At 37.2% G+C, this 18,464-nt stretch overlaps 1 protein-coding gene across 13 annotated transcripts in view; it reads right to left on the bottom strand.

The window, feature by feature from the left end:
* The window catches only part of fne (ELAV like RNA binding protein found in neurons), a 259,257-nt gene that overhangs the window by 151,833 nt on the left and 88,960 nt on the right, over nt 1–18,464 (bottom strand). For all 13 annotated transcript variants that reach the window (XM_081762470.1, XM_081762477.1, XM_081762476.1 and 10 more), the window contains one exon: nt 8,195–8,298. In XM_081762470.1, coding sequence (XP_081618596.1) covers nt 8,195–8,298 — 104 coding nt within the window. The remainder of the gene's footprint in view (nt 1–8,194; nt 8,299–18,464) is intronic.

The raw sequence follows: 18,464 nt of genomic DNA, 5'->3' as shown, positions 1-18,464 counted from the left end.
TATATCTCAAAAAATCTCTCAGGATGAACCCTGAGAGCTGCTGCTTTTGTTCCTACCTTACTAGTCACATCACAACCTGCTAGTATGTGTGTCACAAGGATGACGTCACATAATTCGCCACATGAAGTTGCCAGGGTATGGATGGGAATAATATTAGTTTCTGAATTGGAGAAACACAAGTCGGAACATTCGATGGAAATGAGGCAGTAGAACAAGGACATCCATATCGTTTGGCATTACTAGAATGCATTGTATAGCAGTTCTCAAAATGTGTAGTGCATGAGGGGTTATTCGTAAATCTGCCTCTTCGATGGGATTTGTCAAGTTTTCGATTGAAGTCTGTAGTGTAGTAGTACTATGTTATAAGGTGAATGTGACGTGTGAATGTTAAGGTATTCCATTAGTGCACTTTGTATCATTACTTCATTATCTGGTGAGATAATGTCCAAAACCTTGACAGCTCCACTGGCAGTTTAGGGTCTGGGGTGCGCACAGTACGTGGTAGCGGACCTACAGACTCTCTTCTTTCCCTCTCTGTATTTTCTATGGAATGAGCTAGGTAGCTACCAAATATATAATTTTCACATTCATGTGAACAGACATTTCTTACACGATTTATGAGAACTGAAAACATGTCTGAAAATGTCTCAAGAGATTATGTTCGCGTTTCTCGTATCCCACACAACATTTATCACAACAGCAGTGGAAATATATAAAGGAAGTACTTGACGTGTCTCAATCTCCGGAAGCATCTTTTGTAATTCGATCATCAGAGCAGATTTCACAGGCTTACTAGTCGTAGTGTTACTGTTGATGAGGATAGTGTAGGGTGTCAAGTGATATGAAAGAATACCTCTTATTGACACACCTCTCTCTTTAGCAATTAAAATATACCTCTTCAGGTGAGTTACTTTCATAACAATGTCCTTTGGTTCCTGAGCTACTGTTGTAGGTACAACAAGAATCGTTGAAAGTATGGAAGCTTCTACTTATGTATCACAGCTGAGAACGGCTTCTTTCTAGCGATGAGATTAATCTTTTTTTCCTGAATTTTAAGTACTCTGTGTTTGCATCAGAGACGTAATTGAGTAGCTTCTGTGCGCATCCCTCTGGAATGGCAAGCATTCATTGGTCAAGACATTGTGAAGCACTTTTTCTGAACTATCACTGTATGGATATGAAGTAGTATATGCATTCATTTTCTCAAACTTCTTTGCATGAGAACCACGTAAATCATGATGTAATTGAAGCTCAAATCTTCATTCGATACTCCGAGCATTTCCTTGAACGTGTTTGTAATAACAAGTACTTCATGAAAAACAATTTCCCATTTAGCTGCATGGTCTTTCTGCCTTGTTTGTCTAACTATGCCTCCAATAAATGAAAAATGAAATCGGAGTTTTACGTCCCACGGATATGCCGGTTAGGCTAAAGAAGACGGTGATGATGAGTAATGAATGAAATGGTGGAAAGAAGAAAGTGGGAGGAAACGGGAGAACCCCGAGGAAACCCATGCACACGGTGTTTGTCCACCACAAAGTGCATTTGGAGGGGACTGGGATCGAACCCGGGACCCCAAACACCAGAGGTGAACGCTCTACCACTGAGCCACCGCGGCCCCTATGCCCCAAAGCGGCTTCTGGGAACTGCTTATTGTTTTATTGTATATTATTTAAAATACATACTTTATACATATGAGCCACACTGAACATACAAACAACCAGCTACAAAACAAAACTCTCGCGGCAGCATCTGTGAGTAAAAGACTTAACATGAAAGATGGCAAAACTGAAAACAAACCATTGTTATCTCAAAAATTTAATCAGATTTTTTTTTTCATTAGTTCTGAAGCCCAAGTTTCAATTCAGAAAAGCAGTCAATACAAAAGAAAGAAAATTCTTTCGGCAATATATGTTGAGCAAAAAACGTGATATATGAAATAGCAACTCTGCAAACAAATTAACCATTTTATCGAAATATGTATCAATGGCTATATTATTAGTTTTGAAACACGAATTTTAGATAGATAAATAGAGAGAGAGAGAGAGAATGTGCAAAGCAATTTCATTCTACAGCATCCAACAAGAAGTAAGAATGTGATAGAGTTGGCAACCCCGCAAACAAACGACCAGTTCTCCGAATGTTTACTCATGACTTTTTTATTAGTTTTGAAGCATAAACTTTAGATCAGAAGAGTACAGTAAGGTACAATCCAAGGAATATTTTCCCGGCAGCGTCTGATGAGTAAGAAACGGGATATGAGATATAGCAACACAAACAAATTGCTTTGTCAAAATGTTTATACATGTTATACTATTGATTGTGAAGCGCAGATTTCAGATTAGAAGAGAGTATTCATGAACACAGCAAGGAAATTTCATTCTGAAATATCCGACAAAGAGGAAAATCGCGAGATAAGAGATGGCAACACTGTAACCAAACCGCCGATTTTAAATATGTATAACCACGATATTATATATATATATATTCTTAAGCATTAACTTCAAATTAGAATAGAACAGCCATCAGACACGCCGTTCCTACGGGTCTTATGGCTGGAGCCTGTATTAGTCTCGGTTCAGAAGAGCAGAAAAGACTGTTGCGGACCCGCGCGACCGGAAATACATTGGTTCTTATCATTCAGCAGACTTTCCAGCGCGAATCTGCTGCGGACCCTCAGCGGGCATAAATTGAGTTGAGTTGATTTTGAGTTTAATGTTCCTTTCAGCAGCGAGGCTATATGAGACGTGGACCTACTGATTAACGTGGAATCCGAACCACATAAGCTCCCGCCGGGAATCGAACGGGCATAAATTGAGTTGCGGGGACTGCTGGCTCGCAGTAAGTCCGCACAGGTGTAGCGAGTCGGCAAACCATTGCTGGCAATGAGTCAAGCCACACGAGCAGACTTTCCCGCGCCCGCAGAAATGGAAATCGAATAACTGGATGTTGAACTATTCACTAACAAAATACAAAAGTATCCGGAGATATGGTATTTAAAGTGAAAAATATCGAGACAGAGAAAAAGCGAGAGGCATGGAACAAGGTGTGTGAGACCGTAGGCCTATGTGAGAAATTTAATGAAAGAAATAAAAAAAACAGCATTAATATGTATTATTATTACTTTCTAATGTGAGAATCTAATATTCATGTTGTGTTACTAGTGACAGTAACACCTTAAAACTAGAGTCAAGATATCGTTGTCATAATTGTTTTGTTTTTCCTTTGTTTGGTTTTCTTTTTGCTTTGTTTGGTTTTTGTTTATCAGTACCTTGTCTGCGTTTGTCCCTGCTGTGATGACCTTCCCTTCCCTTTCCTTTTTTCCCCCTTTTTTATTTACTTATGAATTAAAGGATACGAAAAAAAATAAATGAACATTCCCAATGATGATACCTCGCCGGTTTTGAATGCTCAAGACACCGGCTGAGAGTTACGCGGCTGAGCGAATGTAATAATAATAATAATAATAATAATAATAATAATAATAATAATAATAATAATAATAATAATAATAATAATTGATGCAATATTTACATTTGATTTTCGATTAGCATCCCTTTTCAGCAGCCAGGCTATATACCTTTATTGTGATATTAATAAAAATATACAACAAATAGGTTAGGAGAAGGACACTATTGTTAATGCAGTTCTTTGATGAGACTTCTTATATCACTCACTCCGGAATGAATGGACCATTTGTAACAGCATTATACTTTAGATCAAGGTCACGTATTATATAGCCTCTGTGCTGAAAAGGGACGCTGAAGTCCAAAAGCAACCATCAACATAATAGCAGAACAGAAAAGGGAAAAGTTTTTCGGCTGACAATTTGTCGTCCATTGTTAACATATTAAATTTTAAAATTATTAGATTTAACAGGAAAATTAGTTGAGCATCAGGGTACTCATGAGATTTTAAAAAAAAGCGTGCTGGATGCGTAAGAAAAATATTGGTTCTCGTATAATTGATATTGTGCACATAGTTGCTATTTTAGAGATAGCAACTGATTGTTTCTTGACAAAGAACAACTTAAAATGTTGCTATGAAACTACCTATATAACTCACAAAATAATCAGACCATCTCTTTCTGTTTTCGTTTGCTTCATTGCCTCCTTGTGGTGTGCTACACATATTGGGAATTTTCACGCATGCTTTTATAGTTATTCGTAAAATATTCCTCCTTCCTCCTGATGATCGCATTTCAATAAAAGTGTACTTAGGTAACTCCATTAGATACTCTATTTTAAGCGTAAATTTTGAACTTCCCTATCCACTTAGATTGTAAATAAATATAAATAAGTGGAAATTTTGGTATTATATAAATGACCGCCCTTCCTCTTTTAGCAGTGGGATATACGAAAGCCTTGAAACATGTTCCATTGTTTTACGTAAGAGTTCATATTTGGAATTCACATCTTTAACTTAAGAGAATCTCACACACGACACTGTGTGAATAAATAAAAGGAAATGTTACAATTATAAAAATAGTCCCCTTTCCCCACCTTAGAAGTGGACTATTTGGAAACACTAAATCAAATATTTTTATTTGAGAGTTTACAATCGGAATTTCACATCTCCAATTTAAGCGAATCCTTACATTGAACACTTTCTCAATATATAAAGGGAAATTTCACTACTATAGATATGAAATGGAATCTTTTATGAAGTGAATGGAGTTTCATGTCCAACGATTATGCCGGGTAGGCTAAAGGAAACGGTGAAGGTGAGAATGAATAAAATGGTAGAATGAAGAAAGTGGTAGGAAACGGGGGAACCCAAGAAAACCCAAGCACGGTGTTTGTCCACTGCAAAGCCCACTCAACGCGAACTGGAATCGAACCATGGACGCCATGCACCAGAAGTTAACGCACTACCACTGAGCCACTGCGACCCCACTACTGTAGAAATCCCCCTTCTCTTCAAGAGAAAAAAAAATAAACGCTGGAACCTGTGCTCCATTATTTTTATTTAGGGGTTTATATTCCGAATTTTACATTTCTAATCGAAGTGAATTCTCACATTCGGCTCTTTGTGGATAAATAAAGGGAAATTTTACTGTTACTGAAATGCCTCTCTTACTCTCTTAGGAGCGGAATATTTGGAAACGCTCAAATAAGTTTCTAATTTTTAATTTAAAGTTGCCAACGTATGCCAAAAATTGTAATTAGTCACGCGAGTAATTAAACCCCGCTAGTGGACGCTAATAGCAACTGACAATGTATATGAATAGGTCCCCGAATTTCTTACTTTCTGCATTCATACAAACGATAGTTAACATAATTACCTTATATTTAATGTAACACCTAGCATTTGAATTGGTGGCATCAGAAGTCTTATGATAGTACTTTATGCTTTAATTTTATCATTTAACTTATTATCGTTAAGAGTTCATCAAACGAAGTGCTACTCACGCGAAAATAATTTAAAAACTTCTCTTTGTCATTGTGTAAATCAATAAACATGGAACACAACCGTAGCTGAAAATAGAATAAACTGTTTTCTATGTTGGACTGAAACGCCCGCCCGAATTCATTGCGAGCCCGCAGCAGACTTTCTGCTCGTCTGAACTGGTTGGTCTGTGACGCTCGCGAGAGTCTGTTGCGGTCCCGCAACAGACTTTTCTGCTCGTCTGAACCAAGCCTTAATGAGGCTGACAATGGCAGTTGCGCGAGAGAAAGAAGCACGTTTTGTCAGCGTCACCTGGCGTTAGTGACAGCTCAGTGAAGGAATCAAGGTTACCCAACCGGAGCGTTAACGCGATCTACCGAAGATGTCGCGATCGACGGTTTAGCGACCACGGCTCTCGAGGAACCAACTGGCATACGGTTTCCAACTAGTAAAAACTAATACATTATGTATTAGTGTCTTACGGGTATTATGATCTTGATTAACGCTTCTATCGATTCGGATATTCCCATTACTCTTCAGTTCTGAATATAGAACATTAAACATTTAACTCAGATTTCGCAAAAAAACAGCATATTCCAATGTTTTCAGATGAAGACAACAAATAACGCATTCGGGAAAAGAAAGGTACCTGGACTACAAGGCTGCTTTCTCGATTTCATTATCTACATTTATATATGAATATACGTACTTTGTCGGCAATAATGGTAAGTAAGACAAGATACAACAGTCTGAAATGGATCTGAACCTATGCAGTGTTTGATCTTTCCCATCAGGAACCGAATCTAAAACCAGTTATAATTGGCATTATTCGCAATACCTGAACCATGAATCCTACGTGTTTTCAGGTGTTAATGAAATACTTGTATACGAAGTATGAACAGTATTTACAGTAGTTATGAAATTATTATTTATTACTGTTATTACTTTCACCCTCTAAAAAGCTGACCGTATTTCTGGTTGTAGGCTGGTAGGCTGAATACAACCTCCTGGGAGATCTCTCTCTCTCTCTCTCTCTCTCTCTCTCTCTCTCTCTCTCTCTCTCTCTCTCTCTCTCTCTCTCTCTCTCACACACACACACATATATATATATATATATATATATATATATATATATATATATATATATATATATATATATAATATTAAAATTTTGTCTCAACTTGCTCAATGGTGTGGCCTTTAGAGCTTCAGTCGCAGATCAATAGACAACTCCATAAATGGAAAAACGATATCAAAACACACTTATTTTGCTTTAGCACGTATAGATTCGCGCGCGCGCTCAATCGAAAAGATAAGAGAAGGGTTCCGCTTATCGTTTGATAAATGTTTATAGATAGAAATCGAGACGCTAGCATACTCACAACATGAGGTTTAGTTTTACTAGTTGCAATTAGGATGAGAGATATAGGTTGGTGTCTGAATTCTCCAGAGCAAGATTTCTTGCTAAAGGATTTTGGGTCTTGAAAAAACGGTTCATACACATATTATATATAAAGTGTTAATGAACCATACCGTCAAGCTGTGAGAGGTGGTTACTCACATCAAAATAAAGTTCATATGAATCTGTGGGAAAATATGTAGTTTCAGAGCCAGTGCCGTTCAAAATCGCGAAAAAAACATGATGATGATCACCTTCTGACAGTGTACTTCCCGTCCCATTGCCGTATCTTTATCATGCAAGTTGCGGACTGTTATGACTAACTCCATTGTGAATGGTTACAGTAACGCTAAGACTTAATGCATATGACGCTATCTTACGGAACATACTAGCTACAAAAATCCTGTATTAAAGCTACTACATGGTTTGTACAAAATTAGAAGGTTCCTGAATTTATTTATTTATTTATTTATTTATTGGCTAACGTTCTACCATGACGTTATTCGGATTAAAATTTTAATTTAGCGCTCGTCTCAAAGGCGAATCTATATTAGACGTAAAACTACAGCTTTACGTGGGATCCGAGCAACATAAGATTGCGCCAGGAATCGAACCGGAGTATACAGCGCCAAACGCGAGTGTGCTAATAAATAAACACGAGAGATCTCCATCAAGAAGTTCTCTCTTACGTAGTAAACGTGTTTGATTGTATTCAACAGAAAGCCGTCGATGTTGTTAAATCCAGCGAGTTACTAATGTTGTTAAAGCTACTGATAATGTTTTCAAGTTGTACGGAAATGAAAACTTTTTAAATGTGCTTCTGAGGGAAGGACACTTCGTTGCATACAGTAATAATATGAGTAACAGTTGGCAGTTCGCTTTCAAACCTCACAGGCCGTCATTGTTTTTCAAGATTTATTTTGTAGTCGCAACGAAATTCTTATATGCAACAGTAAGAAGAGTTTTATCGGAAATGAATATCGAAAATAGTTTCAATTTTCTCAAAATCCGATCTCAGAAATTGGTTCCTGTTTCAGAAACTTATATTTAATTAATAGTTCTACTGTATGACATGATTCAATTTTAAAAATGTTGTTTATTTTCAGTCAACATAAATGACAGAATTGGATTTGTCTAAGCCCCTGGAATAATATTCTGATTATGCTATTTAAGAACTAACTAACTTAACCCACAGAAGAATTCACGGAACTAACCACGAAATCTCGTTTCAGACTCGATAACCTGATATTACTTACTCTCTCGTCAATCGCAGCAAACTAAAATAAATAAATAAATTAATTAATTAAAAGAAAAAGCTCAATTTCCCCTCACAGCTTCTTGTATTCGGATGTATCAACGTTCACGAATAAAAGAAATAATGCAATTTAATGAAGTGTTAGCACTTACCTTTATCGTCTTATTCTGTAATCTGAGGCCGTTTAGTGTGTTGATTGCCTTTTCGGCATCTTCAGGTCGATGATAATTTACGAAACCGTAACCCAAACTCTGCCCTAAAAAGAGAAAAAGAAAACTATTTGTGAGTTCGTACTTCTTATTTGTTATTCAATTATTGTTATTTATTTATTATACAGAAATTAGAATTTGCAAAACAATAAGTATACAAAATTATTCAATAATAAAATAATGAGTCACTCAACAATCATATAGTGTTTCTTAAGAATAAAAGAAACGCCAACTAGCTACTCCTTTCATCGCTAAATGTAAACTCTCACTTCACAAGGTAAATTATTGATAATTGAGTATCGTATGTATACAACTGGTGAAAATGCGTGTAAGATCACGCTGTAGGAGTTCACATACTTAACTTTGTACAAGAGCAAGGTGATGATGGTAGATTGTAGTGGTTCCAATGTGCGGTCTTGGTGGATCTCAAACATGTTATAAGCAAAATTCAGCAACATGCAATACTCTTCTTTTACCGCGTGTAAACAATCTGAGTGGCTATACAAAAAGCTGTTCGTTCAGATAGATTGTTGTACAGATGATGAATGTATGGTATATAATATACTAGACTTGTTACAGATCATGGCTAACTGGGCGATGGTCATTGCCGGAGCATGGATGATAGTCAGCCGTTGCCCTACACATGCTCGATTAAAATATTTAGCCTAGAATGATTTTTGCACTCTGGTGCGAAATTCCTTTCGCTACCCACATACAAAGATTGATTCAGTTAAACTAAGCCGAAGTTAATATTCAACTGTATTGTGCATGCACAACCCATCACCGTGAGATGGCCACGTTGCAAGCACAAGTATTCGTCAGTCACGTAGTAAAGCAGTATGGTCAAGCGTACTCTAATGCGGCCAAAACTGAACAGATTCTTAGAGGGTTCATTGTAAAGCCTTCAGAAGATAAGTTCACGGCGTCGCACACCACAGAAATGTGCAATGTGCAAAATTTGAGTAGGTCTTGCCGTATGAAATATGCGTCACAGAGTCCTGAGCCCACCACTTCAATGCGAGCAGCTAAAACAGTTTCCCAAAAGGGTTCATGTTTATGGTGGTTTGTCGTGCGTCTCCGAAAATTGAAGCGAAACGTCAAAATCAGTGCTGCGTACTAACAGACTCGTGTCCTGGCTGAAATGAACCAGCATGAAATCCCAGCATTGTACGGACAAGACTTGAACCAGGTGAAATTGAGACAAGGCAAGACATCCAGTCACATAGCGAAAACATCGCTGATTTATATCGCCATATGAAACAGGAAACTGGATTTCGGCAATAGCAATCTCCGATATCCCTGTCAAGAGTTCAGATGCCAGCCTAATGAACTCTTATGCCTTCTGAACCCTCACGCAGCGTCTGTTCCATTGTCAAGTCCGCACCGTCACCGCCCTGCTAAAAGTCTGTTAAGTGGAATGGGATGCAATACCCATGGTCCACCTACACTGCCCTCTCTTGCAATGGAAATTCCGATGCCGGCGATAGTCAACAGAAGTGGCGTGCAGATCGAACACAATCGGTGGTGGAAACACGGGATTTCCTAAGTTGCACATTCAAATTCGACTCAATTTAAGTGTATCAGCCTTTGTATTCCGACTATTAATTGCGAGATGTCCAAACGGTCTTGTTTGGATCACATCTGCACAGTTTGTTCTAGAATATCAAGCTCATGACTTCTTGTGACTGTAGATTTTTGTTGGCTGCGTATGAAATTCTACTTCACTCGCAACGTTGTTTCGTCAGAAATGCTTGGACTTCAGTGCTTTCAGGTTATATATGAAACCAGTATCGATCTTTCGATACCATCTCAGACTGGTTTGGTGACCTGGCTTTTATTTGCGTACGCATTTATTAGCTTATGAATGCACATTGCACTTTGGTAACACATGAACATCTTAGGCAACAAAAACATAGAATGTTTTCCTCCGAATTTTGTAATTGCACTGCACTCGTACAGCCAGTTGATGTGTCGTAAACAAAATTTGAAATTTACCAGCTTCCTTCCATGTATTTCATCGTGGTTATACGTACAATATTTTGGAAAACGCAGTGTTTTAAAATTCGACGAGTTATTTATAGCAACCCTGTACTTTACTTAGTTTGCATTTTCAAACGTCCCTTTTAACTTAGAAAGTATATCCCTGAAGATTTCACAACTAAATATTTTTACACGAAAAAAAAAAAACTAACATAATGCCGTAAGACAGGTTGAATTTCTCCCTTATGAACAATTATTATCATATAGCTTTTTCCACATACTGTATTGTAGATTTATTAACATATTACAACACTTAATAATATGCATTTTTCATCAATGCGTACGCGGAGTTTTTTTTTTTTTTTTTAATCATCAAACTAGGTGGTTGAAGAACTCAACTTCATTATTTCAGGACAAGAATGATTATATATACAGGGTGTAAAGAAGGGTCGTTTACAACGCTTGGGAGTTGATTCATCACACGAAAACAAGCAAAACGTTTATGTGATATTTTCTTAAATTCGGCGTCGTTTCCGAGTTACAAGCTGTCTCAAATGGCGGCAAAACGACGTGTGACACCTCATTGCGGACAAAGGAAAGGTGCGACACAGCAAGCGGGTCAACATAGTTTAGAAAAAAGTAATGCCTGAACAATATAATGGTGTGAGAAGCAAGGCAGTAGGTACGCGGCCAAGGAGTTCCTTTTCTGTATCAATTTTCCGCGTGTCAGTCTGTCCACATAAAGTCCCCTTTGAGAAATTCCTTGTGCATGTTCATTTTCCCATATCTCACTCGAGGAGAAATTTGAATCCCGAACCGCTGTCTTGCTTACGCCACTCCATTTGATAAGAAAATTGAACTATTCGTATGCAATTCCCCATTTGTGACTTTTTTTTTTCATTAATTAAGTTCCAACACAAACATAAATGCATAACCAAATACTTATAGCTAATGACTATGCAAATTTACGTGCATATTTCATTTGGGAATTAATGTTTGTCTCAATTTATACAATAAACAACAATATTACTGAATTTACACTGCAAACAAACTAAACCACCACTATGCAAGTCAGAAATTATGGCCAGATGTGCATTCAGATATTATGTTACTGCCTGATCCCACTATTTATATTTGAACATTACTCACACTCATCAGCCAAACCATTATGACCACCGCCTACTTCTTGAACAAAGATGATGGACTGACGTAAAAGCCACGGTGCATAGGAAAACAGCTCACCAGATGCTGGCTCTTGGAAGCGTGACAATATATCGATTTGATTGGAGCCAGACTGTGATAGCGATACAGTCGGGAACGAACATCTCGGAAACAGCTACACTTGTCGAATGTTCACGATCTGTTGTGGTTATCGTCTTCTAAAATGTGGAATAAATTGTAAAACCAATGCCATACCATAAGACAGGGGGCGGCACACCTCATTAAAATGTAGGACATTGTTGACTGTCCAAGTTGGTATAACAGGATAGAGCACAAACTGACACAATTAGCAGCATGTATTGACAGTGAACAAAGCACATCAGCACATAGTTCCCCGTGAACTATTAAATATGGACCTCTCATGTCGATATCACAGACGTGTACCAATGTTAACCGCACTGCATTGTAGATTACGAGTGAAATGGACATGTACCTGAGCAATGACAACGTTGCATGGGCCGATGAATCACAATACCGTCTTCATCATCTCGATGGCCGGGTCAGAATCCATCGTCTTCCAGGTGATCAGCTGCTTGAGACCTGTGCAGTGCGACAGACCAGTAGTGGCTGGCTCTTATGATTAACATGGTCATCCAATGGGCCCGGTAGTACGTGTGAAGGCATCATGACTGTTCCCAGCCACTGATAAAACATTCCCAACCATGTACATCCATTCATGTCGCCCAGCTGGTAATATATTTCAGCAAAATAATACTCCTTGTCACAAAGTCATTATCGTGTTGCAGCGGTTCGATGAGTGCATTGGTAAACTGACTGCTGCAATAGACCCCAAACTCACCCAATTGAACACCTTTGGGATATCACTGTATTTAAGCAAATCCCTTCTCTACACGAAATGTACATGAATTAAGCAACTTGTACGGCAGATGTAGATAGTCATGCATCCAGGCATCTATCAAGGCGTCGCTGCTTCCATGCCAAATCGCACTGCTGCTATCTTGCAAACCTTAGATGGACATACCAGATATTAGTTAGGTTGTCATAATGTTTGTTTAGTCGGGTGTGTATCCGCAATCTATATCCAGGCTATAAGCTGGTTTGCTTGTAGCCAGTACTAATATTAACTATACAGAACTGTTCATGCTTGAAAATTGAATGTTGACTTTTATAGCTTCCAACAAACATACGGGAAATTATAATTTCACTCCTGGTGTGTGTGAGGGTATACCTTTTTCCCTGTAACTAGTACCCGGATCAAAACTAAATTTGGCAGACAAATAGCCCACCGTCCAGGAAATAAAAATCCGGTAGGCAAGTAGTCCATCGCCTAGAGAGTACATATTTCTATAATTGGTAGCCAAGCTCGGCTTGTCTTGCATATTGTATTTTATTTCTCGGTAGCTGCTGGCAAGATCGGAACGAAATTCGGTGGGCAAATATGTCCATCGCCTAGGAACTAAAGGTCACTACTTTTGGTTACCAGAGACACGCTCGGCTAGACAAGAGAGTATGTATTCCACAGCATTGCGCATTGAGAGCTTCTGAATTTGGTTCACCTGGGCTGGTTACGATTATTTTTCTTTCGATGTATGCAAGTTCTTACGTTAAATATAGATATTTTTACCAATATACGTTTGTTGTATTTAGTTGTTATTCAAACTTAACTGTTCACGTGAAGTAGCCCAATCTTCTCTGCCGGACTAATGGCTAGCGCGTGCGTCTTTAGTGTACGAAATCCCAGTGGAAAAGTACTAAATTTTAAACGCATTACGATGATTCGAATTCTATCTTAAGCTGCAAATTCCGTTTCATGTAAGTTTGGTAGTTATAGGTAACGCTAAACTTGAATCTAACCAATATATAACTAACTGACTGCATACATATGAATAATTCAATGTAACATCCAGATATTATATATATATATATATATATATATATATATATATATATATATATATATATATATATATATATATATATATATATATATATAAAGGAAAGCAACTTAGGGTGTTTCAGCAATTTGAATCAATATTCCCTAGCGAATATTGACTTTTTTGTTAAGCAAAGTGACTAAACAAACTAAATATCTCGACCTATCTGCAATTAGAGCAGGACAGCTTAGTCATAGAACACTAACAACTGGTACGAGATATAGCTAGTTCGATTCCCAATTGTGCAACTTTGTACGTGAGTTTTCTGTGTTGTTTCCTTCCGCGTTTCCATTCCATTAGTTTTTAAGTGAACTATACTTTCATTAATTATCAGTCTAATTTCATTTTAACTGCAGTTACTAAAAAATACGTACTACAGCATTTGCATTTGCAAATATCACCATATAGATTGAAATTCATGTCTATATTGGTATTTCAACAATTGTACGCCATAGGAGCAAATACTGAATAGTGTTTTAAAGGAACGAGATGTGAAATGTTATTGAGTATATATTTATTGTGCTTGTAAATACAATTATGAAACCATATGTGTATCGATTTGTTCGATAGCATTGTGCCATTTTTCTGACAACGCCATAATCCCGTCGCTATAGAACTTATTTGGTTCTGGTAATAATAATAAATAAAAAAAAGTGGTTTTCACAGGCCTCTTTAGTCCTAATTTAACACCATTCAGGGAATTCTGCAGAGCTCGAAACAACTAGTCTGACGGTGCAAGATTCGAGCTATACGATGGATGCATTAAAGCCTGTTAGCCAAGTTGTTTAAGTTTCTGACAGGTTGTTAAAGATATATGCAATCTGGAGTTGTCAGTGTGGTATATGACACCGTTGATGACCATTTCTGGTCGTTTCTTCTTAACTGCTAGATGCACTCTCGCCAATAATCGATACTACAGGCCTGAGTCTGTTGTTCCGCTTAGCGCGGCAATAGCAGCTCGTGATGCACAATGCCCTTCCAACAGCTATCTCATACGACGAAGGCTCTACACCTTTTACACTATCTGGTATATTCAATGAATTAAGCAAAAGAACTGCAAGCTCAACAAATTTCCTCGTATTTTCCGATGAACTTCGAACATTGTCCTTGGATACTTAAGGTAGTAAAGCGTCAGGGAAAAAATTTTAAAGGAATTATTTACCATTACGTAAATATTTTACATAATAATTATAGCAAAAATAGGTTATATTTAATGACAACAGAATTCAAATTATGCATACAGGTAATTGAATACGCACATACACTGTTTAAAATAATGATAAACTATCGCTGATACTTACTACCAATTTTCGTGCTTAGAAACGCTGAATGGAGTACGTAATGCATGTATTTAGATCAGATCAACAAAAATGTTTTAAATTTCGTGAAGTTTTACTATCGGATATATGATAAACTTTCTTACATACATTTCGAAGTTATTTGTAATGGCTTTCAACTTCAAACTGTGCTGTGCACGACATCTAGTCGAATGTGGTCTAGTCTGTGGCGTACACAAATATATTGCGTTCTCACTGAACGCAGTGACGTAACTAAGGGGGAATGGGGCTTGTGCTCCGTGCGCCTGATTGGGGAGGCGCAAAATTGGGCAAATATTTGTTTTCACTGTAAGGCAAGGAAATAAGTTTTAGCAAACCAAAGATCATAAAAAAGAACCTTCACAGGACAACAACAACTCACCAAACTTAGTATCAAATCTACACTGCATAAGTTAGCTTCAAGGCTATCTTTTGAGGATATGGTAAAAACATTTGCAGCCAAAAGAGCCCACAAAATTAAGCTTTAGTTGCAGCTTCTTGTGTGTTTTCATTTAACTTACATCGATTTAAGAGATTTGCAAAATGTCCAACTATAATATTTGAGACGACAGCTTGACTGTCGATTCATTCTACCCATATGCACATCCCGATATAATTAAAAAAAACATTGATGTCTGCTGTTATTATAAGATTGTAAGAATCTGTCAAGCATTCTATTCTTATATTATTTGGCAATCAAATACTAATTAGTTTGTTGTTTTATCTTGTACTAAAAATTAAAATATGTATTGCAATTTTGAAATTAAGCTTTACCACTTGAAGAAAAAACTGGAATAGGATAATTGTGTGATGCCAATATCAGGGGTAGTTTGGGAGCGTTTTGATTTGGTGGGGGGAGCGCTAAGACGAGTTCTTGCCCAGGGCGACAACTAGTCTCGTTACGTTACTGACTGAACGCCGATTTTCTTTAATACAACTGTTCACCTTTGCCATTTTAGTTGATCTTTAAACTCCTATGAATAATCAGTGAAGTGACTAGCCTCGTGAGATCTACGAATCACATGACAAGATGCAATGATACATATAACCCGCAATTTCTAAGTCCGTATATTTCCAATTAAATTTTGTTCAAATTCACTTCTATCGGGAACCAAGATACAAAACAACGACGAAATAAATTTATCGTGATGACGTTGTTCACGCATGGAATTTATGAAAGGAAGCATGTAATGGAATGTGAATAGCCAAATACCTGTGCACATTTTATTTTTCACCAATATAAACTGTGCTGTTTATATCTGGACCAGTCAAATATATAATAATATTTTTGTTGCTTATAATATTGTTAACTTTTGGCCAGTATGTAAAACGTTCCTAATTATGTATTGAACTTTCAGAACATTTAACATTTATGTACTTCTGCGTCAAATTATGGATATCTTCAACTTCCTGTGTAAATAATAATAATAATAATAATAATAATAATAATAATAATAATAATAATAATAATAATAATAATAATAATAATAATACATAAAGCCAGCCAGTATGTGTTCGTAAGGTTAATCGGCATATAAGTAAGTGTAATATAAAATAAAGTATTCCAATAAATATTCATCTGCTACTGAGTGCCAAGCATATCAAATGAAGTAAATTACCGAAAGTGATGAAGTTAATATTGCTACGAGGGCAAAACTTTATTATATTTTTCTGCATTATCAGTACTCTTCATGTTTGAATTGAAACTGAGTATGACCCATGTCTTCTTTCGTGACTTGTTCTTTAGCTTTATTATTATTATTATTATTATTATTATTACTATTATATTGACAGGTGGTTATTTCTGTCGCTAGTAGAGCAAGTTATGTATTGATGTCTGATAAGTAGTAATTTTAGATACTAATTAGTAGGGCTCGTTTTTTTTTTTTTTTTTTGGTAAGTGCCCAAAGACGAGGCTTAACATAATATGCGTTCATTTTGGGTCACTGTAAGCCAGAATGGTAAAAATGGTAGAATACTGTCTTTTTTTTTTTGCCTTTTTCGGCTTTTTTTATTTATTGGTATTTTTAAAGGTTTTCGTAGGTCTTAAAGTCTTTTTTTTCCCTTCATCTTTCGACAATAAATAAACTGGTCATTAACTCGAATCACTACCACCTCTTAAACATATTTTCTTTAGTGAAGAAAATTCAAAAGACAAGACATTCTTCAACGACTGGGCAGATAAGACCAGATCTGTAACAATCTCAAGTCAAATAAGGAGGCAAGGGGGAGTGAGGGTGGGGAAGTTTTCCCATTTTAGTTTGTACTTCAGTTTGTGGAGGAAGGACAGACCCTTAACCTACCAGAAGCTTGTATTTCTTGAGCATTATACCCATTACATATGTAATTCTAATTAAATTTGGTCTTATTTTTACGTCTTTTTTCAGTTTTAGGTCTTTTTTTTATATTTTAGATCTTTTATAGGTCATTTTTAGGCAACTTTTAGGTCTTCGACTTCCGAGCCCTACTCATAAGACACAGGAGTACATTGTATCTACAGAACTATGCTTTTACTGTAGGTATAACATTTTTAAAAATACCGAGTTTAGGTCTTTGCATATATTGAATTGTCAATTTTATGGAATTCATAGACTATCAACATGATTAAATGCTACTTATGTAACTAATTGATTTGGAATATTCCGCCTTCCGAAACACATTCAGTTCTGCTGTTTCCGGTGTCAAAGTGAAGTGGAAATATTGTATTATGGTATATTCACAACTCAAAACCGAACAAGTCGATCTTACATCTTCGCATCTAGAAAGAGTGATTTTTGAAAAGGGTTATTCTAAGAAGCCGGTAATCATCCATTCCCACCATCACTGATGAATTGTATCGGCGATTTACTTCTAGCACCATAGGCGTAGCCAGAAATATTCGAAGGAACGGAAAATACGTGTTTCCGATTAAAGTTGAGTTGAGTTTAGTTTAGTTTAGCGTCCCTTTCAGCAGCGAGGCTATATGAGACGTGGACCTACTGATTAACGTGGAATCCGAACCACTTGAGCTCCCGCCGGGAATCGAACCCGGATCTCCCACGCCATAGGCGTGTACGCTAACCGCTTAGCCACGGAGGAGCACGTGTTTCCGATTAAAGTCGCAGATAAACTCATTTCTTGTATTGACGTCCCCGAACTGTATGCGAAGTTTGTCGGTTTATTACGGAACACTTTGTACATGCAAGTCGATTTAATAAAGCAAATTTAAAAATGAGGTCCAAATCTGTACAAAATTTTCCAACTAGTATTTCTGCAAACCACAGTGCCTTCTTAATTCAATAATTTGTTTTCTGATGGGTCTGATAATTCAGTTCAACCACTTGGGAATGCATAGATCGGCATTAGATATAACAAAGGGAGACATGAAAACATTATATTCTGGTAGAAACACATATTACAACACCCAGTATAAATCGACGGATTTGCACCAAAGTACGTAGGTGAGGTAATTTTTGATATATGTTAATGGTTCCAACATGCAGTGTGTTAAAAAAAAAATCGGAACACGTAATACACGATATTACTTAAACAAGACAGACATGCATATAATGCTTATACGAAAATGGCGTGTGGCGATCCAAGTGGTCACACAAACAGCTGTTTAAAAAATCGTCTTACAACTGCTGGTTGTCTGCTCTGAATACGGTATTCCCAACTTGCGTTACTGCGTTTGCACACGTCTTGATGCCGGCGTACCAACAATGCCGGAACCGGAGCTGCTTTGCACACTCGACCGGCAAAACCGGTGCCGCATCCGGCAATGTCGATGCCGGCGCTGCTTTGCACGCACATCCCGATAAT

The sequence above is a fragment of the Thermobia domestica genome, chromosome 6 (genome assembly GCF_964235325.1).
Source record: "Thermobia domestica chromosome 6, izTheDome1.hap1.1, whole genome shotgun sequence".
NCBI classification, from domain to species: Eukaryota; Metazoa; Arthropoda; class Insecta; order Zygentoma; family Lepismatidae; genus Thermobia; species Thermobia domestica.
Note: the sequence above shows the minus strand (reverse complement) of the source record. Positions and strands in the feature narration are given on the sequence as shown.